Source organism: Erpetoichthys calabaricus, chromosome 9 (genome assembly GCF_900747795.2).
Source record: "Erpetoichthys calabaricus chromosome 9, fErpCal1.3, whole genome shotgun sequence".
Lineage (NCBI taxonomy): Eukaryota > Metazoa > Chordata > Cladistia > Polypteriformes > Polypteridae > Erpetoichthys > Erpetoichthys calabaricus.
Window position 1 is genome coordinate 197,195,288 of NC_041402.2, and position 21,919 is coordinate 197,217,206.

The 21,919-nt window shown below is 49.3% G+C and overlaps 1 protein-coding gene across 2 annotated transcripts; it reads left to right on the forward strand.

The window, feature by feature from the left end:
- Positions 1 to 4,531: 4,531 nt before the first annotated feature.
- On the forward strand, positions 4,532 to 21,628 carry znrf1 (zinc and ring finger 1). Of its 2 annotated transcripts, XM_028808866.2 has the most exons (5): positions 4,532 to 5,283; positions 12,217 to 12,312; positions 17,573 to 17,678; positions 19,076 to 19,166; positions 20,929 to 21,628. In XM_028808866.2, the coding sequence occupies exons 1-4, from the start codon at positions 4,923 to 4,925 to the stop codon at positions 19,131 to 19,133; spliced, it is 621 nt and encodes a 206-aa protein (XP_028664699.1). In that variant the 5' UTR covers positions 4,532 to 4,922; the 3' UTR covers positions 19,134 to 19,166; positions 20,929 to 21,628. The 2 variants fall into 2 exon arrangements, with proteins under 2 accessions (XP_028664699.1, XP_051787535.1); XM_051931575.1 differs by lacking the exons at positions 4,532 to 5,283; positions 12,217 to 12,312; positions 17,573 to 17,678 and adding an exon at positions 17,705 to 18,753.
- Positions 21,629 to 21,919: the final 291 nt, after the last annotated feature.

A 21,919-nucleotide genomic window follows, 5' to 3' on the forward strand; every position in this document is an offset into this window, starting at 1 on the left:
TAAGGTGAAGAGAGAGCGGCGAAGGCTAAAGAAAAGGCGCATGATGAGTTGTGTGAGAGGTTGGACACTAAAGAGGGAGAAAAGGACCCGTGGGCTAAATAGAGGGACCGAGCTGAGAAAGATGAGCAGCAGGTTAGGGTGATAAAGGATAAAGATGGAAATGTAAGGAAGTGAGATTACATCAGGGATCGCTTCTGAGCCCTTTCTTGTTTGCAATGGTGATGGACAGGCTGACAGATGAGATTAGACAGGAGTCCCCGTGGACTGTGATGTCTGCTGATGACATTGTGACCTACAGGTTGAGGAGACCCTGGAGAGGTGGAGATATGAGAGGAGAGGAATGAAGGTCAGTAGGACCACCAAGACAGAATACATGTGTGTGAATGAGAGGGAGGTCAGTGGAATGGTGAGGATGAGGGGAGTAGAGTTGGTGAAGGTGGATGAGATTAAGTACTTGGGATCAACAGTACAGAGTAACGGGGATTGAAGAAGAGAGTGCAGGAAGGGTGGAATGGGTGGAGAAGAGTGTCAGGAGTGATTTGTGACAGACGGGTATCGGCAAGAGTGAAAGGGAAGGTCTACAGGATGGTAGTGAGACCAACTATGTTATATGGGTTGGAGATGGTGGCACAGGAGACAGAGCTGGAGATGGCAGAGTTAAAGATGTGAAGATTTGCACTGGACAGGATTAGAAATGAGGACATTAGAGGGTCAGCATAGGTGGGATGGTTGGGAGACAAAGTCAGAGAGGCGAGATAGCGTTGGTTTGGACGTGCAGAGGACAGATGAGGGGTATACTGGGAGAAGGATGCTAAGGATAGAGCTGCCAGGGAAGAGGAGAAGAGGAAGACCTAAGAGAAGGTTTATGGATGTGCTGAGAGAGGACATGCAGGTGATGGGTGTAACAGAACAAGATGATGAGGACAGAAAGATATGGAAGAAGATGATCCGCTGTGGTGACCCCTAACGGGAGTGGCCGAAAGAAGAAGTAGAAGAAGATGCTTCGGTTGAATCTTTTTTCATCATAGGTGCTGCCATTGTCTGTGCTGTTGTAGGGCCGTTCATGTGACATGTCAGGTGTCACCTGTATGTGGTCATCAGAGTTTGTGGTGGGTTTAACAATTCAAAAAGACTTTTAATGAGTTTGGACTTTAAGTGTGTTTGTCATTTCTGAGTTTTGGATTGGGCTTTGGGATTTTGGTTTAGTGACTGTCCTTGCTTTTGACCTGGGCCCTTCTTAGACAAAGGTCATCCCATTTTTTTCTGATCTTCCTGCAAAACTCTTTTGTTTTTGACATTTTTCACTTGTTGCCAAACAAGTTAGATTGTCCTGCTAAAGATCTTCCCATTGACAAACAAAGTTCAGACAATGGCTGCCACTTGACATGCCATCTTGTAGTGCCATACAATATCACAATGGCCAAAATCCAAAATGGCAAACCTGTCCATGTCAATTCTGAGGCACATATTCTGTGAAATCTCCATGCTTCCCTTATTAAAGGCTTAGATGGGTGTTTTTCACATCAGTTATTTCCTCTTCTTACTTGTACATTAGTTTGCCACCTGAAATTCTGTTCTAAAGTGGAGCCTTTTTATTTTTTTTATTTTTTAAAAGTACCTAATCCTGCGTTTGCACCTTTAAATGGAGATGAATGGTACTGGGGTCCCATGTGACAAAAGCGCATTGTGTTATTTCACAAAGATCAGGCCTGCTGCAGCTGGTGTAGCGTATGCTGGAGGAGCCCACTGGCTTGGGGCGGACAGGAGGACGAGCAGCGAGGTGAAGCACTCAGCCTGCCTAACTAGAAAATCACATTGACGTCTGGCAAAAATGTTTTGCCTTTTCGTCTTTATAAATCAACATGCATACGTCACTCTGCAGTGTGGGATGAATACTTCAGTACATTGCTGGCTTAAAAAATGCTGCTGGGTGACCCAACAGACCCCACTATTCTGTGATGCTGTCATTCAGGCCTCGGATGAAGCAAGCCCACCCGAGGCCTCATCAGTGCCAGCTGAAACCCACTAGGCAGGGTTGACGGACATTGCCTTCTTGTTGTCCATAGTGAGCGGGTGATGGCACCTACCCAGTCTCATTATAGCTTGATGACCACATGGTGGGGGGTCTGTGCCTTTAGAAATGCAAACGGTGCCCTTTTGTGGATGTGCAGAGGATCGTCTATGACCCTTGGTGTGTGGAATGCGCACCCCCTAACTTTCATAAATGGCTCCCCTGAGGTGACAGCGCCCTAGGCAGCTCAATATGTCACCTAATGATTGATGGGCTGTGGGTCTCATTTACAAACATTTGCTTGGATTTGAGCCTAAAAATCTGCACACACTAAAAAACAGGAAAATACGTACGTACACCAAAAAGAAATCAGATTTCTAAAACCTGGCTGTACTCCACAAGCGAAAGCGCAAACTCGTGCCTGGATACACTGGTGCCTTTCCTCAGAGCTCCGGGGGGTCCGGAAAAGGTGTAAGACACCATCAGCTGAGCAGGTAGCCGCTATTACATGGCACATGAAATGAGGCCTTTGCTGTTACAATGAAGAGCGTGGGCCACATAAAATACAGAGGGATCAGCCAGTCACCTTATTAACAAGCCAGACACCACAAATGACACCATCATGTCTGCCAAAGCTGCTTTACCTCAAAATAAATGAATGGCAGGTCGGCCAGGCCACTGACTGTCAGTCTCATCTTGGACGACATGTGCGTTAATGGACTGTTACTGCTTCAGGCTAACAAAAGCAGCTTCATTCTCGCTAGGTACCCTTATTACAACATGGGTGCCATCAATTGCTCCAATAATGTCACGATGACAGGAACATGGCTGCAAATTGCCTTTTTACGTTGGCAAAAAAGCCTATGTTTAATGTATGTGCACACACAATATGAAACCTGAATGTATCACCTCACCTGTCGGGTAGCGACTTCCAGCACAGCAGGCACGATGGAGTGAAGTTTGGCTGAGATATTCCGGATCTGTCGGCCAATTCCCAGAGAAGTGACAACAGGCAGCTGACATAAAATGACAAAAAAAATAAAAAGTTCTTCAGAACTAAAATACATCATATTCATCACTTCTGAGGTGTAATATGTCTGTCACGTCAACGACATTCTGGTGACCGCTCAGTGAAGTGACTTGTTCTATTGTATGTGGGAGTCGTCACTTAGCTGCTTGATTGAGGTCCTTGTCATTTCTCAGTTTCTCTGAAATGTTGCATATGCATGGCTCAGAGTTGCTGTAAATATACGCACATTTGCCTTTGGGTTTTCTTTTATAAATCCTGATATTTGCATGGAAGGTTGCATATGCACATTTCGACATGCCAGCCCAAAAACAGGACTTTCTAGGGCCCACCCTCTTTACTTTGACAAGTGAAAGTTAATTCATTTTGTGTGCACTAAATAAATACTTAAAGAAATAAGCAACAAAACTATCTTTTGTAGCACATTTACTTATTTATACTCACATTTTATTTTTTATTTATTATCACACTTTTATTTGTTTGTGTATTTCATTCTGTCCTAAATAATTCTGTACAGTTCCCTGCAACTTAAAAGTGACCTGAAAAACCGGAAGAAGATCAGACCGTACACAGATAGTTACAAGATGGGCGACTGAACCTTGGTTTGCTCTCCCCGTGGCACCCCAGTCCCCCTCACTCATAACTCCAAGTCCCAGCCCATCCACTATCTTTATGCCACATAGAGGGGACACCACCACAAATCTTAGCCTGCTCCCCAGCCATAGCCCCCTTCCAACACAATAAGGACAGGTCCTCCAGTTCCTGTTCCACACACACCTGCCACTTTCACCAATCACAGCCCCTGACTTTCTTATTACTGACAAGTCTCTGAGTCCCACCTTCACCCAACATTGCACCCACTCTACCTTCACATTGACTGATCTGCCATTTTCAGCAGTTGCAGACCCCTTTCTCATTACTGGTGAGCCTATTAGTCCTGTTTCCCTTTGTACCTGTGGCTTTAATCCGCCACATCCCATTGCTATTTTTTATTGGCAGCTCCACTATTGCCACCCTGACATTTTTACTAGTCACAGCTTCTTGTGTTCTTATTAACTTGTCTATGTGTATGCTTATTTATTCATTTACTCCACCCTTGTATTACAAGTGGCACTTTCATCCGCCATAGTCCGTTCTCCTTTTATATTAACAGGCCCTCTAGTCCCACCATGACAAGACTGGCATCATCACCAATCACAGCCATCCTCTTTCTAATTAGCTTGTGCGTTAGCCCCGCTCCTCTGATATAATTGACAGTTTCATCTGCCGTAGCTTCTTTTCCAATTCTTGCTGACAGGTCCTCTACTCCCACCCTCGCACACCTGGCATAATCACCAATCACAGCGCGCACACACACCCACGATACGACATCCCCCCCCTCCCCTTGTTACCGAGTGTTCTTCGTGTTCCGCCCCCTCTCCTCTAACGGACACACTGTGCCACCAACCCCCAAAAACAGGTGTACCAGCACTGCCCCGTCCAACAACAAACCCCCCAACCCCCGCATCCGTTCCTCCTTTCTGTCGAGCTCATCCGCACCTCGTCGTTCACTGCGGCGGGGCGCGGTGCGATCTTGTGTGGGGCTGCGCAGCGCATCGCACGTGACGTTGACCCCGATTTGGAGGTGTGGCCGGCCGGCTGGCAGGCTTGCTGTTTTGCGCGCGGGGTGGGTGGCTCAGCTCAGCTCAGCTCGGGCACAAAGTCTCGGTTGGCATCTCGTCTTCTGCTCCTGATGCTCGCGGCCCCCGCCCGCCTAGCTGCCCGCATTATGATGCGCGACGGCCGCGTTTGAGTCGCTCGCTTTGTCTTCTGCCGCCTGCGACGCTGCTGGGGGCTCCGGGGGCCCGCCAGTCCTTCATTTTCCGGAGCGAAGGCTCACCTGCCATGGGTGGCAAGCAGAGCTCAGCGGGCCGCTCCCGTGCAGCCTTCCCGGGCGGCGTCTCCACGGACGACAGCGCTGTGCCCTCCGCGGCCCACTTCGGCCACTTCCGGGCAGGTGGCGCGATGGGGATCCGCAGCCGCTCTGTCAGCTCCGTGGCGGCCATGGGGATGGAGTCCTCCGGCGGCGTGCCTTTCGGCTTCTACGCCAGCCGTGCCAGCAGTGATCCAGAAAGAGCCGGGGGAGCCTCGGAGTCGGAGTCGGCGGCGGGAACGGAGGTCGAGCCGCGCGGAGACGGCATGCTGTTTCTCGGCACGGACACTTTGCCTCTGCACATCGGACCGCGCTGGTTCAGGGCGCCGAGCGGTGAGTGTCGCCCCAGCGCGGATGGAGGGCAAGCAGGCGGGGTGGGGTTGTGGGGGAGCGCATTTCGGCGGGGTGGGGGGTGTCACAGGCCGTGCTCAATATGGTGCCTAATGATTGTGCAAGTTTGGGGCATTATGAGACAGTGCGGTGGTTTGAGGGGGTCATTAGGCTGTCCTGTTGGTGGGGGAGTGGGCCTGTCGGAGGGCCATCACACTTGGCAATGACAGGGTAGGCATGCTGGGATTTTCTGTCGGTTTGTTTAGTGGTCACATGCTGGTCACCTTGCTGTGGTTAACCGAGTGTGGAACGGGAGAAAGACGGAGGTGCCAGCAGCGTGAAGGAGAGCGCGTTACAGGGCAGGGAGAACAGCCGAGGGCCACTGGGCAGGTGACGGGCAGGTGACCGGAGGGCAGTTTGGCATCGGTTGGAGCACGTGGGGTTACGTGAAATGTTTATTTAGTAGGTGCTTTCATTTAAATCGCGAACACAAATAGGAGTGATGGATAAACTTCTTTCAAGCACAGATGTGGAGTCAAAAACGATCCCGGCCCTAAGTCGTGTATGGTGTGCACCGTCACAAGGCAAGTGAGCAGCAGATTGGCACTGCCTAAGAATGGAAAACAGTCCAGTGAAAGTAAAAGGCTTAAATCAAGACAGTAGGGGGGCGCCTGTGAGAAGCACGATATACATCCTTATTGTCATGTTTGCTGAGCAAGGCGCACATCAAGAACTGGGAAAGGTGGCCCTGAAGTTTGAGGCGTTTGTGGGACAGGTCCCAGAGTCCAGCAAGGCGGTCGTGCACTTGGTGGGCCCTTAGGAGGTCTGCTCCAGCCATTTTTGTGGTTTGTTTTTACTACGTTGACACTCGCGAGAAGAAGCTGAAAGCAAACGAGGTGAGAAGAATGTGTTCCGGAAGATGAGGAACTGTAGCCTAGCAGGACTGTTGGCATTCGGGGGACAGTCTGCCTCCGTTCTAATGTCACCATTGATGAAGTCTTACAGTCTAGACAAGTTAAAGACAAACCTGAAACCTTGAGACAGCGAGTACGACCTGGCATTAGTCCTCTTGGTCCATATTCTAGGAAGACATGCTTTGGTGAGAGTGACTGTAATTGGGGGGGGGGGGGGTGCCTTTGGGCAGGCAGGGATAGGGATGGACCCTGGCGATATTACCCTATGGCACAGACATCAGAACTGGCAGGCCATTCATCCCAACAAGCTTGACAATCCTGTTCACCAAGAGTCTTCAAAATGACCTCAAGTGGAGAACTGGGGGCCCCTGAAGTCCTGCTTTCTACGTCTCTACTTGCACCAACAAAAGCCTCCAACGTTTTGTGCAGAATTTGCTGTCCAGAAGATTCCAGCGTGTCTGCGCTTTTGATGAGTTCATTTTAAAGTAATAGCTTGAAGTAGTTCATGTCATAATATTAAACCCTCTGATCATGTGACCCCTTAATCTCGGTTTGCTTAAACTAAAAGGGTTCAACTCTACCTGAGAAGGGACCTTTCAGTCCTCCTGTCGGCCCAGTTGCTCTTCTCTAGACTTTCTCTGGTGCTGCTGTGGCTGCCCGCCAGGTGAGTTAAATAGCAAGTTCTCTCATTTAAACACAGTGACCTCCTTTGACGTGTTCTGCGCACATTAGGGCGCTACATAACCAAACATCCTATCAGCCTTCATTGCTTGCTTGATGTGCATAACGATGAGTCCATCTCATAACGTGTACTTTCAAGTTTCGGACATCCCGTTGTGCATTCAAATCTCACATTTTCACTTGCTGCATGTTTCGTTTATTTGCATTACATTTCATGCGCCCCAAATCTCCCATGACCCTCTCTGCTTCCCAGGAGCCTCTGTAACACCTGCACTGATGCTGCTTTATCTGCCCTTTCGCTTTGCTTGGTAGCCTCGTCAGACGTTGAAAAAGAGCGGCCTTCCCAGACCTGAGCCCTGCTGGACACCACTTGTAACATTGCCTAATGCCGTTTGCCCCCTCATCATAACCCCCCCACCATGTCAGCCAGTTTTGCCCAGCGCCTTGAGGTCCCTCTTGTTTTAGTTTGATCTCCAACCTTTCACGTGCTCCTTCTCACAAGCCTTCTGAAGATTCAGATACCCAATATCATCCACACATCTGTCGTCGCTTCATACTAGTGAAACGTGGCCTTCCTCGTCTGACCCCTTGATGACTAACTCGCCTGTTCCAAGACGTGCCGGTCAATGTTCTCCTTAATGGTTGCTTCCCTTAATGTATCTGTGGTGCACGCTAAGCTTGTTGGCCTGCAGTTACTTACATCTGCCCCATCGCCCTTCTTTAGGAATTTCTGAGAGTGCAATGTGCCAGTCTGTGCTCGCTAACGTCCTTAAACCGTCTGTGAGAAATGTGACGTGGATCTGGTGGTTTGTCCGAGCTCGTCTCCACATTTGCTATTTCACTTGCTGTGTGTTGCAGCGCCCCTTTGCCGTTCCTAATGCTCTTCACAGAAGACCAACAAATGACCTCAAGTGGAGAACTGGGGGCCTCGAACCCTCCGTCAATTTCACTCCAACCAGCTGCTTAATGAGGTGCCAATTCTTGTCGTTCGCTAAGCTCGTTCTTTAATTCCATGGCTTGTTGCTGCTCTCACATTTCCAAAATGATGGATTGATTTTCTCTTTTCTAAGAGCTCTGCTAAAATGTTTTGTGCACCTGAGCAGATCAACATTCCCGATAGGGATGCCCAGAGGGGACTGAGTGGTCTCATGGCCTGGACCCTGCAGATTTTATTTTTTTTCTCCAGCCGCCTGGAGTTTTTTTTTTTTTATTATTTTTTCTGTCCCCCCTGGCCATCGGACCTTACTCCTTTTCTACATTAACTAATGTTGTCTTATTTTAAGTTCTTATTTTGTCTTTTATTTTTCTTTTCTTCATCATGTAAAGCACTTTGAGCTACTTTTTTGTATGAAAATGTGCTATAGAAATAAATGTTGTTGTTGAGACCCTCATCTTTCACATTTATTTTCACAAATTGTGTGATGGTCACAGTTTGCTGCTCATGTTTTTTGGCTCATTTCATATCTCGTTATTGTTTGAGTGCAAATTAAGGAAAAAGAAACAATTGAGGGGTCCGAGTCTTCAAGAAAAAGTCAATGAAAACGAATTCAAAAGAAGAACATTGGCAGCAAAAACGGGTCCCTGATTAAGGAAAGGGTGAAAATGAAAACCTGCAGCCATTGGTGCCCTCCAGGACTGGAGTTTGAGACCACCGCTGTACAGTTGGCACTAGTCTTGTATGCCTAATTCGTCTGCTTTTTCCTTTGTGACTCCACAAAGTTCTTTCATTTCTTACTTCTTCTAGATTTGGTGTGAACTTCTCCTTCATTATTCCAAACGCTCAGGCCTGCTCCACATCTCCTCCTCTGCCACATCTGCCCAGATAAAGCCCACTTCACAGTTTTAGGCTCTGCCAAAGCCCTCGGCACTGTTCTGTTCTGGTCTCGTACTTTGTCAGTTCTGTCCTGCCATCTCTTATTACAGAACGATGCCAGTTGACCTGATTGTCTGCTTTAGGGTTTCAACAACACCCTCCTAACACGAGGCCTCAGTAACCTGTGGCTCACCGTCTACTTGAGGACAGCTTTGTCATGTGAATGGTGACTCCCCTAGCTAGTGAGTTTGACTGGGGGGCGGGGGTTTGGATGTCCTTGTCACAATGTCGCGTGTCTGGGCCATCATTGTGTGCAGAATGTGGAGCCATGCTGGTGGGCGATGTGACATGGAGAGGCAAGCGGAGGCTAACAGTCCCACATCAGGGTGCTAGGAGATGGATGTGGCACATTGCAAATGGAGAACACTAAAGTAAGGCACGAAGACCACCTCACGTGTGCCCACTGTGAGTTACCTTACTGACATCTTAAGAACAAAGCCCTAACTGGTGGCGCTGACTGCTCCACATTGCCAGTTTACAAGTGTATAAAGATGGCAGACAATAAAGCTGGCACTGTGTTAGCACATTTATGGTTGGCCTCTGATTTTTGTTTTCAGTTTATGATGTTGCCCATCAGTTGGGTGTGACAGTTGACGGACATGTTCATTTATTTAGTAGTTGTCGCCAGCTGGCACTCTCGGTGTCCGGTAAAGTGACTGAGGCTGCAGCCACACCAACATGGGTGACTAAAGTACACGTCCACACTTTCGGATTGGTCTGTAGTGCACGTTGTGGACTAAGCTGTAGTCCTGGTGACAGTGGCGGGTACTGAATGGCACAAATGTGGGCTTGATTACATGGACGCCAGCCCCTTGCATCAATCCTCTGCTGAGACCTTTGGGACGCTTCATGGGGGGTCCGCCCAGACTCTGTAGGACTTGTGCATTTAATTATCGTAGGGTGGTTTGGGGGGCTCCTCTTGTACCCATCTGCCGTGTGTCCTCGGTGGACATAACCTGCTTGGACCTTCACAGTTATTTCGTCTTCCCAACTTCCTTAAGCTTTGTCTCTGTACTCCGTTTGATTTCTTTTGCCGGACGTTGAGTATGGATGGAGGTGCTGGGTGGTCCTCTTTGAGGCATCTCGCGTCATTCGCAGGTTCATCTTGCTGACTTTGTGAGTTCATCACAGCCTGGGCTGCCTTTTTCAGAACTCCAGCTGCAGTTTATGATGAGGGTCTTCTCTCAAACATGAAGATGTAAAGTGAGGGGACGCGTGTGCATAGGTGACGTTAATGTTCTCCACAGTGGCCTGCTTTACGAAGTGAGCAGTAGCTGGCTTCACATGGTGAGGATGTCCTTGTAGTCAATTTCTGCTGTTCTCTTAAGTATTTTGGTCATTTTTGCTGTGTGCCCATCTTTTGAACATCTTGATTCTGCTGAACTGCGCTATTGGGAAGGGTTTATGTTCCAATGGTAGTGTCTGTTGATTGAGAGGAGCTGCGCCAGACTGACACTTGAGTACAACTGGTGCACACTGTCAAGTGTGCAATGTAACTTACACGGTGGGGGTCCATGTTGAGAATATACAATGGAGTTTGGGAGCCCAGGGCCTCGATACCATCCATAAGCAACTAAGATGGATGATGGGTCAGATAGCGCCCAGTCAAGGGAGGCCCCATCAGGTGTATGCTGTACAATTCTGGCATCTGCTGGCATCAGGAGAACGACAAGATGGCACAAGTGGAATAGAGAGACTGGGAACTAGAACTTGCCAAGGGTCCGTGGAAAGGAGGAGGAGACGTTACTCCAAAAGGAGTTTTTACACAGGGGTACCATTGGGCACCGATTTGGATGTGTGATGGGCAGGCTGAATGAAAAACGAAAGCCAGTGGACCCCTTAGGCCTGTGCTGGTAGACTGGTAAGCGTCTCTCCTTGGTGACGGGTACCTCCTTTGAGTAAAACTGGCCCTGCTGGTGCCATTTACTATTTGACAGATCAATCGGAGCCTGCAAGCCGTACTCGTTAAAACACGAATCGTCTGGCTTTGCAAAGCTGTGAAAGTCAATTTCATTGGGTAACAAGTTTGCCAGTGATGATTGGACACTTTGTTCCAGTCGTGGTGTTTCGGTACATTTCAGGGAGGTCCTGCCTTGCTAGTGTGCTCTGTTAAAAATGAAAGAGAAACGAGATGTGCGAGTGCCCACGGTAACTTCGGCAGCTTGTAATGCCGCTTCCTTCGCTTTGTGGTGTTCGTGTTTCTTATTACATGCCAACGACACAGAGAGTAGGCACACGTCCATGTGCCACACATACAGTGAGCTTTATGGGTAAAGGAAGCTGCACAGCTCAGTGTGGCCTGTCGGGGCCGACCGCTTACATGATGCCCTCAGCTGGTATAAGTGTGTGGACCCACAAGGCTTTGGCGCAGCTTGTTGTTCACTGCTGCCACGTTGGCCTCACCTTCCACGTCTGGGACGCAGTGTTTAAGACTTGGGAAGGTGTAACTTTTATTTGTTCTTTATAGGCTGCTGTGTTTGCTGAATCGCCGTTTGTTTAAATGGTAATAATGTGGATGTGAGCGTCGGTAGGCTCTGTGCCCCCTGAACTATTCTGTAACATTTCAGGAATTCCTTCTGATCATAAATGAGGTCATTATGATAACGATTGACGAGAAGAATTCATAATTGATTGCAGCATTACGGTATTTGCTATAATTGGAGATCTTATCAAAAATTCATTTGAGGGTTCCTCTTGAGTGTCTTTCTCTTGCATGATTTGGCTGAAAAATGAATCGGCACATCGTCCTGTCATACCAGGCTGGAGTCTGGAGTTTCTCCATCCAGCTGTTTAAGTTCAAGACACTGTGACAGACGCTCCCGTCATCGAGATATCAATGTCTTTGGTATCCGGGGACCTTAAAATGTCGATCTGTCAAACACCGGAGACCAAAATATTTGACGAATTGAACTCTTTTGCTCCTCCCCATAGACGATGGCTTCTGATGGGGGATCGGTGATATTAAAAGCACGTGAAGTGTTTAAGGCAACTGAAAGAGTAACTTTCCTAAATGCCAGCTCATCGTTGTGTCTCTGGCTCATTTTTCAAACAAGTCCGCCATCACCTACAGGGTGTGACCTTCTGCAGAGCCTTGGTGACGTCACCAGTATGTGTTTAGAAGAGGGGTTGGTATGGGGGCTGGCGATGATGGAGCGGATTGTTCCCGAATGCCACTGTAGTTTTATGCCCTGTATGCTACCTCAAACCTTTTGGAGGTTTACTTAACATTTGTCACGGGTCCGCAGTGCTAGAAAGGTGATTGACTGGCTCGTGCCCCCGTTATGCCTTTCTAGGCCCCCCAAGATGATGCCTTTTCCTGGATTCCCACTCAGGGTGTCATCGCTGGTTGGTGAATTGAGAAAAACAGACGCAGCAGAGAAGGCGAGACCAGGATACAAGTTGCGTGACATTACTTCATGTCTACGTGGCATTTGATGGCTTTTGTTTCTCTTCTTTTTGGTTCCACAGGATTCAAGTGTCCCATCTGCTCCAAGTCGGTGGCATCAAACGAGATGGAAGTCCACTTCCTGATGTGTCTGAGTAAACCTCGTCTTTCGTACAATGGTGAGTGTTGCTCGTTTCCCACAGTTTTTCCTTTCACTTGAGTTGCTCTTTGCATGTTTGTCAGCGTCCTCCTTCCTTAGGTCTCCATTTTACTCACTGCAGCCTCGCTTGAGCCGGTGAGTTCACACTCTGCTGTGCCAATCATTTTTATTGTGACTACGTAATGCCAGCCTTCCTCTTGAAGGACACTGGCTCGCCTCCACTGCCAGACACGAAGTCCATCATTTGCTGACATAGTCATTGTCTTGGATGGCTTGTTCTCGGCCCTTGGCCACCATTGGTTTCCTTAGCTTGCCAACACACAGACCTTTTGTTGCCTACTTTTTAATTTTTTTTTTTTTTATTAATAGTGCCTCTTGGCTGTGGGTCTGCCACCTCACATGCACTATCATGTTGCCCACTTGTCAGGCTAGCGGCACTGATATTACGTGGTGGTCGTGCGGCTTTTGTGTCCTTGGAGTTCGAGTTCACGTTTGCTCTCACAGTAACTGGTTTAATAAATGTGTCAGCCTTAAGTAGTCGGAGATGCAAGGTGGTGATACGTAAAAAACAGTCCCACTTACAGGGTGGCAGAGTACCCAACAAAAACCCCTCAAAGCAGGTGGCCGACCACTTCAGACTGCAAGCATCGTTTGGGCTTTGAGGCCACAGTGCACTGCAGAGCCGCTTGAAGTCCTGCAAAAAGCAGCGTGTATTGCATGGCTTTTATTTTGAAATGTTTCCATTCTTGAGGTCCACCCAGATGACCTTCCCGGCCCACCACAGAGTGGTGATGTCGGTCCGTCAGTCAGGACACAACCAGCGATGCAGTGATCCCTCCAGTGACCTCGGGCCCAGGCCAGATGCGTGGAGCTCCAGGACATGGATGTTCAGGCCTACAGCATAATGAAGTTCAAGGCTGCAGACGCTGGCGCGCTTGTCCATCATAAGGCTCGGTCATAAGTGGCCATCTGGGTTCTTTACAGACACGTGTAGAGCATTCAGACTGGACACAGACGGCGACCCGGTGCAGGCTTCACAACTTCCTTATGCTTGTGTAGAAACAATGAGGGTGATGCCCAGCTGGAGCCTCCGACACTTGGCCCTCGCTGCCTTCATACTTCAGCTTCAAAAACGACATCCCGAGTGTGAGAAATGGGGTGTCTTGAGTTGGAGGTGCAAATTAAATTATGCCAGTTAGTTCTTTACTCAAAACTGTTTAAAACACCAAACAAATGCCCAGGGGGGTTGCTAAAACGATTTGGGAAAACCAATACGTCTGCCTTGGACTGCTATGTCTCAAGATTAAATAACCAAAGCATTAACAGTTTTTACAAAGAATAAAAGATGAAGCTTCTGTGCCCCATCAGTGCTGCTCATAGCTGCGCGTGGCACACCAGTCGGCTCTGCAGGAGAGTCGGTGATCGGACTGAACGCCACATGTGCCGCTCAGGCTTTTAACTGGCATTGGAGAGACGTGTACTTGTGTGTCTGCTGAGGTTATTTATTTAGATGATTTCAAGTGCACCATGTCGTAGAAGGGTCCAGTTTTATTAGGATAACCTGCCGTGTAACATCAACTAACACTCGCTTAATTAAACAGCAGCAGCAGCAGCGTAAGCACGTCTGCTTTGGCGAAGTCTGCATGAGGTATATGGCCGGGTTGATATGTCACATGACACGATGCACGTGCCCGCAGACTCTCCTGCTACACAAGTGCTGTACTGTTTATACTGCGCGCGTACTTTAAGTAAATCTGGAGGAATCCAGCAGGTGGCAGTGCCAGATGTCCTCACGGTGAGAGCGGGTTTGGCTTCTCTGTGTTGTGAATTGCCTGAAACACCTGCTAAATTCTGATGACACCTTACCGTGATATCTCTGAAAAGGAGGGATGTTTAATAATTAAATCCATCAATCCAGGGATGTGTCCATTCCAGATAGCACTGGGCACGAGGCAGAAACAATCCTCGGACGGGGCATCAGCTTGTCACAAGGTGCATACAAGCACTCATACACACTGGTGTCACTTTAGTGTCACCAAATCTGCTCATCTTTGGAAGGAAACCCAGCAGGAAAACAGGGAATACCAACGACGTGACGACCTGCGAGACAGCAGTGCCAGCGCTCTGCCACCATGCCACCCCCATGTGTGTAATTATTAACAGTGTTCACTATTTAAACAAAATTAATGATTTATCTGTAAAATGTAACATCCATACTGTAATGCATTTCATCCTGAAAGTGATATCAAGTGTAAATCTGAGGATTCTAAATGTGCAGAGAGCTACAGGAATATCACACGTGTCACATGTTCTGTATGGTGGTCTATTGCTGCCGACACGTCAGGAGGAAGCACCTGGAAAAAAAAAAAGAGGGCACAGAAGCCGGAATGTGAGACTTTTAAAATGAATCGTGTCGTTACGATGGGGAATACGCGACGCTTGAATATCAAAGCACCACCAATGCATTTGTATGTCGCCATTTTGCGTCACCTGATCGAGCCTTTCATCAAACATCGAAGCGCACACATTGATCTCGTACGATCCGCATAGACTCGGCTTTCTGTCACGTTTCGATAGTAACCAGAGACTCTGGCATCACCTTCCGAGATTTATCATCGCACTGCGCCCCCTGACCTTCGTCTCCCACTCAGACCAGCACTGTTTTGAGGACAGACTTGGATTAGCAGACATCGGCACAGTGAGGTTTAAGCTGCATGGACCATCGTGTTTTGGATGTGCTGCTTTGTGTTTTTAAACTTGCAATACGTGAATGCAGCGTAATGCCAAGGATGACACCGACGTGCATCCTCACCTCCGTGCGCAGTGTTTGTTCTTTGGCAACGTTAGCATGACCCAAAAATGAAACTCCTTTAAGTCCACTTGCAGTAGTGATTTGATTTAAGATGGATCATGAAGTGTTTATATGAGACGGTGTGTTTGAAAACACAGGACGAGTCGTGGCCCTTATTGATTCAATGATATGTTGCACAACGGGATGAGCCCATATTATAAGGGACGAGTGACCACACTACTGGTGTGTGAGTAGATGAAGATCGTTATCGAGAAGCAACACCGGAAATCCTCCAGCGCTACTCACCTGCGACTACTATTAGTAGATTTGGATTCTTTTTATGCTGCTTCAATAATAACGTGTGAAATGCGGTCAAATTAAATGAACACACTTAGGGATAGCATTGCATTTAATTGCAGACTGTTTTACCGCATTAATCCCAGGCATTAATGGCGATTAATCAGCAGCTCTAATAACAGTGACAGTACATTTTAGTTCTGAAGAGCTGTCCCCACACTCTGGGCACTGATCTGCATCGTCCGTTTTACGGCCAGTTTCTGAGCTTAGCCAAATCTTTTTCCTCCGCTCTCCGAGGGTCTGGGAATGCTTAGTGTTGTATGCCCCCCCCTCTTGGCCTCCTCCGTTCATCATCATCATCATCATCTGCCTTTCTCTCCACAACCCCCGACCACTTCAGTCCGTTTCACCAGGCCTCTCGCTCTGTGGCACTAAGTGTGCTCTCGCCCCTTTGCATTTCTTTCTTCTGTATTGACGTTACTTTATGCACTGCAGGTCAGAACTTTTTTCAGTTTTGATGGACATGCAGGCCGTTTAATGTCTTAATGTTTTATGAAATCAAGCAATACAACAAATACAGTAAGTAATGGGCAATAAAAAAGGAAACATTAAGTGTACAAAATTATCTTCAAATTTTGTGATTCCCTGGAATCTTGTGCAAGTAGTACTTCAGAGGGCGTAGTAACACCATGTGCACCAACCACAGAGGGCTTTAAAGTAATCCTCACATGTTGGGACACCCGTGCAAATTGTTTGCTTCACCTTGCAAGGCTTTGTTTGCTTTCGTTTTTCAGTTGCTCCCTGACGAAGGCCCATTTGTAAATTCCTTTTACTTCTGTTTGTTTTTGCTAACCTAACATGCAGACCTCTGCTTCCTTTTTCACCATTTTGAGATCATTCTTTACATTTCAACTGGAGGAGTGGAGGTGCTGTGACACGTTTGGCCACTAGTGTGGTACCTTTGAGCTGCTCAGGGCACTTCAATGTAAGCTTAGCCTTTTCTGTTTCATCTGTAATATATTTGTATAGCGTCACCCCTCCACACTCGGACCACTTCAGTGTCTGCTCCCCCAGCCCTTTTCCAGTGGCTTCTCCATGCCCAGCTGCTTCATTTCTGTTTTAACGTCGATATCTCAAGTTGACTGCTCACACGGTTGAGCTGAGTTGCGGTGGTCAGCGCCTGTGCTCAGAATGCCATCACATCAACAATAAAAATCGTTCACAATAAGAGAGTCCATTTGGGCTGGGTCTTCGGTCAAATGTTCTGCATCTAGTAAGGCTGCACGTTCAGCTCCGAGCCACTGGCACACCCTGGCATCCCGGATTAACTGGGTTCAGCATTGGAGAGTCAGGTGGGTGGATCAACCAAACACGGTGACATGAGGAGGCCATTGAGTGTCCGGTGGGCAGGGTGTCACGAGAAGCCCGTTTAGGCCTGTGCTGTCGGGCTGAGGGCCTCCTGCTTGTTTCTTGGGGTGATGCCTGCTTTGGCTCGCTAGCTCACTACGGACCCACTGAACAAGCAGGTGGCCTTCCACGGTCAAACAATCTTATTTACAGTCCCTGCTGCCTCTGTGCCTTGGCTGTCACTCAAGGTACTTGATAACCTGTCACCAGACAGAGAGCCCCTGTCATTTGATGTCCTCGCACAAAAGGGCTGGTCACAAACTCTGGGCCCTGTTAAGGTAAAGGGAGCATAACTGAGCCCATGGACCTCTGGCTCCTACAAGGTGGGCTCTCTGTCTCTCTTCAGCCTGGCGGTCCTTCATTTGAACTGAGTTAGACCAGTTGCATTATAAAGGGTCCAGTGCCCTAGCCTCCGTGCCACTCTTCTGTAAGTGATCGTGGAGGCTACCAGTTGGCACAATGGCCTGTTGTCCTGGCTTGGACCTCCTGTAAGGTAGGGAAGACCAAGCTGGTACCACTGGAAGGGGACTCCATTCAATTGACAGCAGGACTAGCACATGCTGAGGATGGAGGCACAGGAGTAACTACCCCAGTACCCACAGGATAACCCTCGTTCGTGGCTTTGGAGTGCTGGTCAGTGTGGAGCTCTGCCTGGTCATGTGACACATGGTGTCCTGGGGGGCATTGCACTGTTCTCCTGAATTTTGGTTTCATTTTGCAAAGACTTGCTGTGTAGGCTTTCAACTGCCAGTAACACATTGTCATGCCTGCCTTTCTTTCCTAGATGACGTCCTGAGCAAGGACACGGGTGAGTGTGTCATCTGCCTGGAGGACCTGCAGCAAGGGGACACAATAGCCAGGCTGCCCTGCCTCTGCATTTACCATAAAAGGTAACGTCTCTGGCTAGTGCCCGCGTGTCCACTCCTTTCTAGCCCCTTGAGTCGTTGCTCTGATGAGGTATTGTAGCAGGGCTGCCCAGTCAGGAAGTGCCAGTCTTATTTAGTTTCACAGTCCATTTCAGCTTTGTGGCCTGCCAGATGGTTACTTGGTCTTTTAAAATCTGATGCCATCTTCCGGCTTCATTAAATTGCAACAAGTGATCCTCCAATGCCCATTTTCTTATTCAACTACAGGGTTAAGGATTCCAGAGCCGTCCTCTGACAAGGTGCCAACCCACTCGCCACTAGGCCACTCCAGAATGGCAGTCAGACTAATATGCACACCACTACCAGAATACCTGGACAAGAAGTGGGACATGGGGAGATCATACACGGGTCACCCAGACCGAGCCTGGGCCAAGGTTTGAACGTGGTGTCTGTCTTGTGCCACCTCAGTTAAGTGGTGCGGACTTTCATTTATTTTTGGGAGAAGGCTTTGACTTTTAGAATTTCACTTTTGGCCTGATTTATAACAATGGAAGTCTGATGCTTCTGGAAGACAAGGAACTTGTGACAAAAATGGGTTCAAATCTTGAATGAAATCTCCAGCTTTGCCAGGTTCTCTGCCATCAGGGCCTGGAATGACCTTGTGGCAGGAGGCCGAAGCTCAATCGAAGATTTTTGGGCATGGCTATCTTCAAGTGCCCTGACCCTATAGGAGCTGGACAGACACCAATTGTGTTGGATGATGACGTGTGCCCTCGTGCCAGTCAAATTCAGGACACGTGGCAGGCCATTAAAAAGTTCTCCCCTCTCTGAAGACCAAAAAAGTGTGCCATCGGCTGGCAGACTAATATGGAAGGAGGGTGGTTGCCCAGGGAGGTGCCAATGCCTCATCTGATGTCTCATTTCGGTCCTTCTTTTTCAGAGCCATTGCTTCACACCACTGCCTTGCAGTTCCCGCCGAGCAGTGGTTCAAACTCGAGCACTGACCGACTCAAACAGAAATTCAGCAACAGGAAAGAAGACGAGAGGATGGACTGGCGTTGTGGGCCCTTTGTCCGAGAGCCCTCATTGGGGGATGCAGGTGTCGCTTGCCAGCCACATTCATCTTCTTCTGTCTCCTGGGCCTGCGTTTTCCATCTCGCTGTTTTTGCCTACGGCCGCCTTCTGGTCGCCCTCCAGTCGTTCATCTCACTAACGGCCCCTTTCTTTCTTCCTTTCTTTTCCAGCTCCATTCTCGAGAGGCAGCCTTGGCATGATGCCCCCTTCTTGCCACTGCGGCTCATCTTTTTAACATTGCCATTTGCTGCGTGTTTTCCCCTCTCTCATTTCAGCTTTCTGTTGTAAGTCGGACACCTCCTGTGGCAACCACCCTAACTTGTCTTTGTGTTTCTCCCTCCTCTCAGCTGTATAGACTCCTGGTTCGAAATTAACAGATCGTGTCCGGAGCATCCGTCGGACTGAAGCCGGGGTGGAATGCCATCACGTGGACTGCAGGTGAGCCCTTCATCAGCCCCTGCTGCCCTTGATGTTGTAAAAAGGGCGACATTTGCCACAGCCAGCTGGCAGCAGAGGCGGCTTGTAGTGCCGATGGGCTTTACAAAGTCGGATTCTTTCATTCTGCTGAATTTGGCACCTCTGATAATTTTGACTACTGGGTTCCTGAGAGGGGAAATGACAGGGAAAGACAAAGCGGGTGACAGAGCCAAGTCCGTAAAGGGGCAGAGGGGACACGGGGTCGTGGGGTTTAAAGTGCAAAAGGGAGATTGGGGAAGGAAAGACTGAGGGCTGGACCCCTGGCAGGGGTGTCATTGGCAGAGCGGGAGGTGGGCCTGACACCTCTGGCACATTTCAGACAAGAAGGTGGTCCATGGGACGAAAAGTCCGGTGAGTTCTAGCCATCTTTGCTTTGTCCTTGGCTTAGGGGACCGCCATTCGCCAATTCTTCAGATCGCCCCCTTGTGGTTCTCTTTGGACTTGCATCACTGCGGGGGGCTGTCGTGGCAGTTTGTTTCACCGGTGATCGATCAGTCAGAGGTGTGCTGGGCAATGGCGGCATTGAAGGATGGAGTTCAGTTCATCTGGCTGTGGGGTGGCACCTTGCCATCCGTATGTTCTGTCTCTCCTTCTCTCATTGAGCTCCATGTGTAAGTCGTATTGATATGGCGGGGGGTCTCGAGGGCACTTGGATTCCTACGGTATGTCTGTCTGACCTGCCACATGCTGCCAATGCTCAACACCACAATAAGAAAGAATGGATTCAACCGAGGGGTGTAAAGGCACTAGAGCTGCGTAGGGAAGGCATCCCATAATAGACACGAAAGCACCTTTGCATAGGTGGCCGGGCGAGGACCCTCTTCAGATACGCAGTAAGTAGGTAGGAAAGGGGGGCTTCATTGTAGATGGTGAGGGCACTAGAAGTACTTGACCCAAGGGAGGCTCAAGAAATGCAGCCAGCAGCAATCCCCCGAAACACAAAGTATCAGGAAAAGGAAGAGAAAAGTCCACCGTCGTCATCACACTCTCACTTGTGCCCTATTGGCCAGCGCCCATTGCTCAGGTCACATGACGCGTTGAACGCACAGCCGTCTGCATCCGTCAGACAGACTCTGACAAACCCGCATCCAAAGACCTCCGCTCTCCAGTTTTAAGACCACCTCATGGGTTTCAAGCAGTGGGAGGTTTCCAAGCCCACCCAGAAAAGCCCTGTACACAACACGGGCCACCCAGGTGGAGGCGTAAGTGACGGCCCACGAGCTCTGGTCGCCTGCCAAGGGTGGGATTTAGTGGGAGCCCCCAATAGTGCGGCTCTTCCACCCTGAATTTCTCCTGATGGAAACTCTGCTGGTCTCATCGCCACCCATCATGCCATCCTCAATGCCCCAGTGTTGTCTTCGTGAACCACCCAAGTCGTGTCTGGCACTGGGACACTAAGCGTCTGGGGGGCCCGCTGTGGGTTTCTGGTCTTTGTTAGCCGCTGGTCCGGTCTTTGTGATTTTGTTGTGTCCCCCCCCCACCCCCCAGTTCTCCTGATTTCGCGGAGGTTTTCTGTTTTGTTTCATTTCACTTGTCCTCTACCTCGGGTGCTATTGGCACACGGTCATCGGGTATACCCCATCCGGGTGACTTCAGGGTCTTGGCACCTGGCTGCATGTCCCAGATGCTCACAGGCCCAGTAACCACGGGCAGAGCGAGTGGACGGCTCCATGGCGCAGTGCAGTCCATCGCCTCATGCCATCTCTTCTTGTCTCCTGTGCAGGGCGCTTTATGGTGTTGGCAGAATCTTGGACGTCCGGACAGTACCGAAACGACGAGCAAAGCAAACCTCGGCAGCTCCCTCCTGCCAACGCGCGTCATCCTCCTCCCTCTGTGTTGTGCGGAAGAAGAATGCCAGCGTCTCTGTGCCCCAGTGTGCCGCTCCGGGCTGCAAGGGCTTTGTCACCAGGATGGCGACTTGCTTTTCGTTTTCACGCGCCGTGGCACAGCGGTAAGCTCGGGAGGCCGGTCCGAGTGGGACTGTGAGAGCAGCGGGTGCACAAGCGCCATTTGTCTGTCGGTGTGTCTCTTCAAGTGTCGTGTGGCTGCGGCTCTCGTCTTTACATTTTTGTCGATGTTTCTGATTTCCCGAAAGCGGACGGGCGCCAGGAGGACGCTCGAGGGAGCCAGTGGGGTTTGCTCTCCGGGAAGAGGAGGAGTGGGCGCCAAAGGGGAAGACGCACGCAAGGCCGAGACGCTGCCATCTGTACAGTCCTTCAGTCTGCCTGTTTAGACCGTAGGTGTGACGTTTAATGACTTTGATGTTTGACCCGTTGGCTGACAGATTGTAAAATATATAAATAGAAAATCGACAAACCTCTCCATTCTTTTAAAAGGTTGCGGTTTCTTGGTGACGGTGATTTCTTATGTTGCATTGAGATGATGATGATGATGATGTTCAATTAAAATGTCTATGAAACGCAGACGCCTGCTTCGTGCTGCTTCATTATCTCGACTTTCTGTGTCCCTTTTCTGGTAAGTTGAACCCTGTGGATTCGTGACGCTGGCGATCCCGTCAGGCGGACTGGCGCACCCGTCGGTGGCCCAACAAGATGGATGCAACTGGTGGGGGGAGAGACGCACCCTCGCCACGTTCTCGCCTGCCACAGCCCAAGGTGCTTTCTGCTCCGAGCCTCCATCACCCTCTCTGCTGGCACGTGTCGGCTCCGGCCTTTCCTCCGCTCCGGGGCGTGCCTCTGGCGACATGTGGAAGC

What these genes read in the sequence shown, in the direction of transcription:
- znrf1 (XM_028808866.2), top strand. Translation starts at nt 4,923, where the DNA reads ATGGGTGGCAAGCAGAGCTCAGCGGGCCGCTCCCGTGCAGCCTTCCCG. An exon ending in ACCTCGTCTTTCGTACAATG is followed by an intron (nt 12,313 to 17,572) that starts GTGAGTGTTGCT and finishes TTTCTTTCCTAG; the next exon opens with ATGACGTCCTGAGCAAGGAC. An exon ending in CTCTGCATTTACCATAAAAG is followed by an intron (nt 17,679 to 19,075) that starts GTAACGTCTCTG and finishes CCCTCCTCTCAG; the next exon opens with CTGTATAGACTCCTGGTTCG.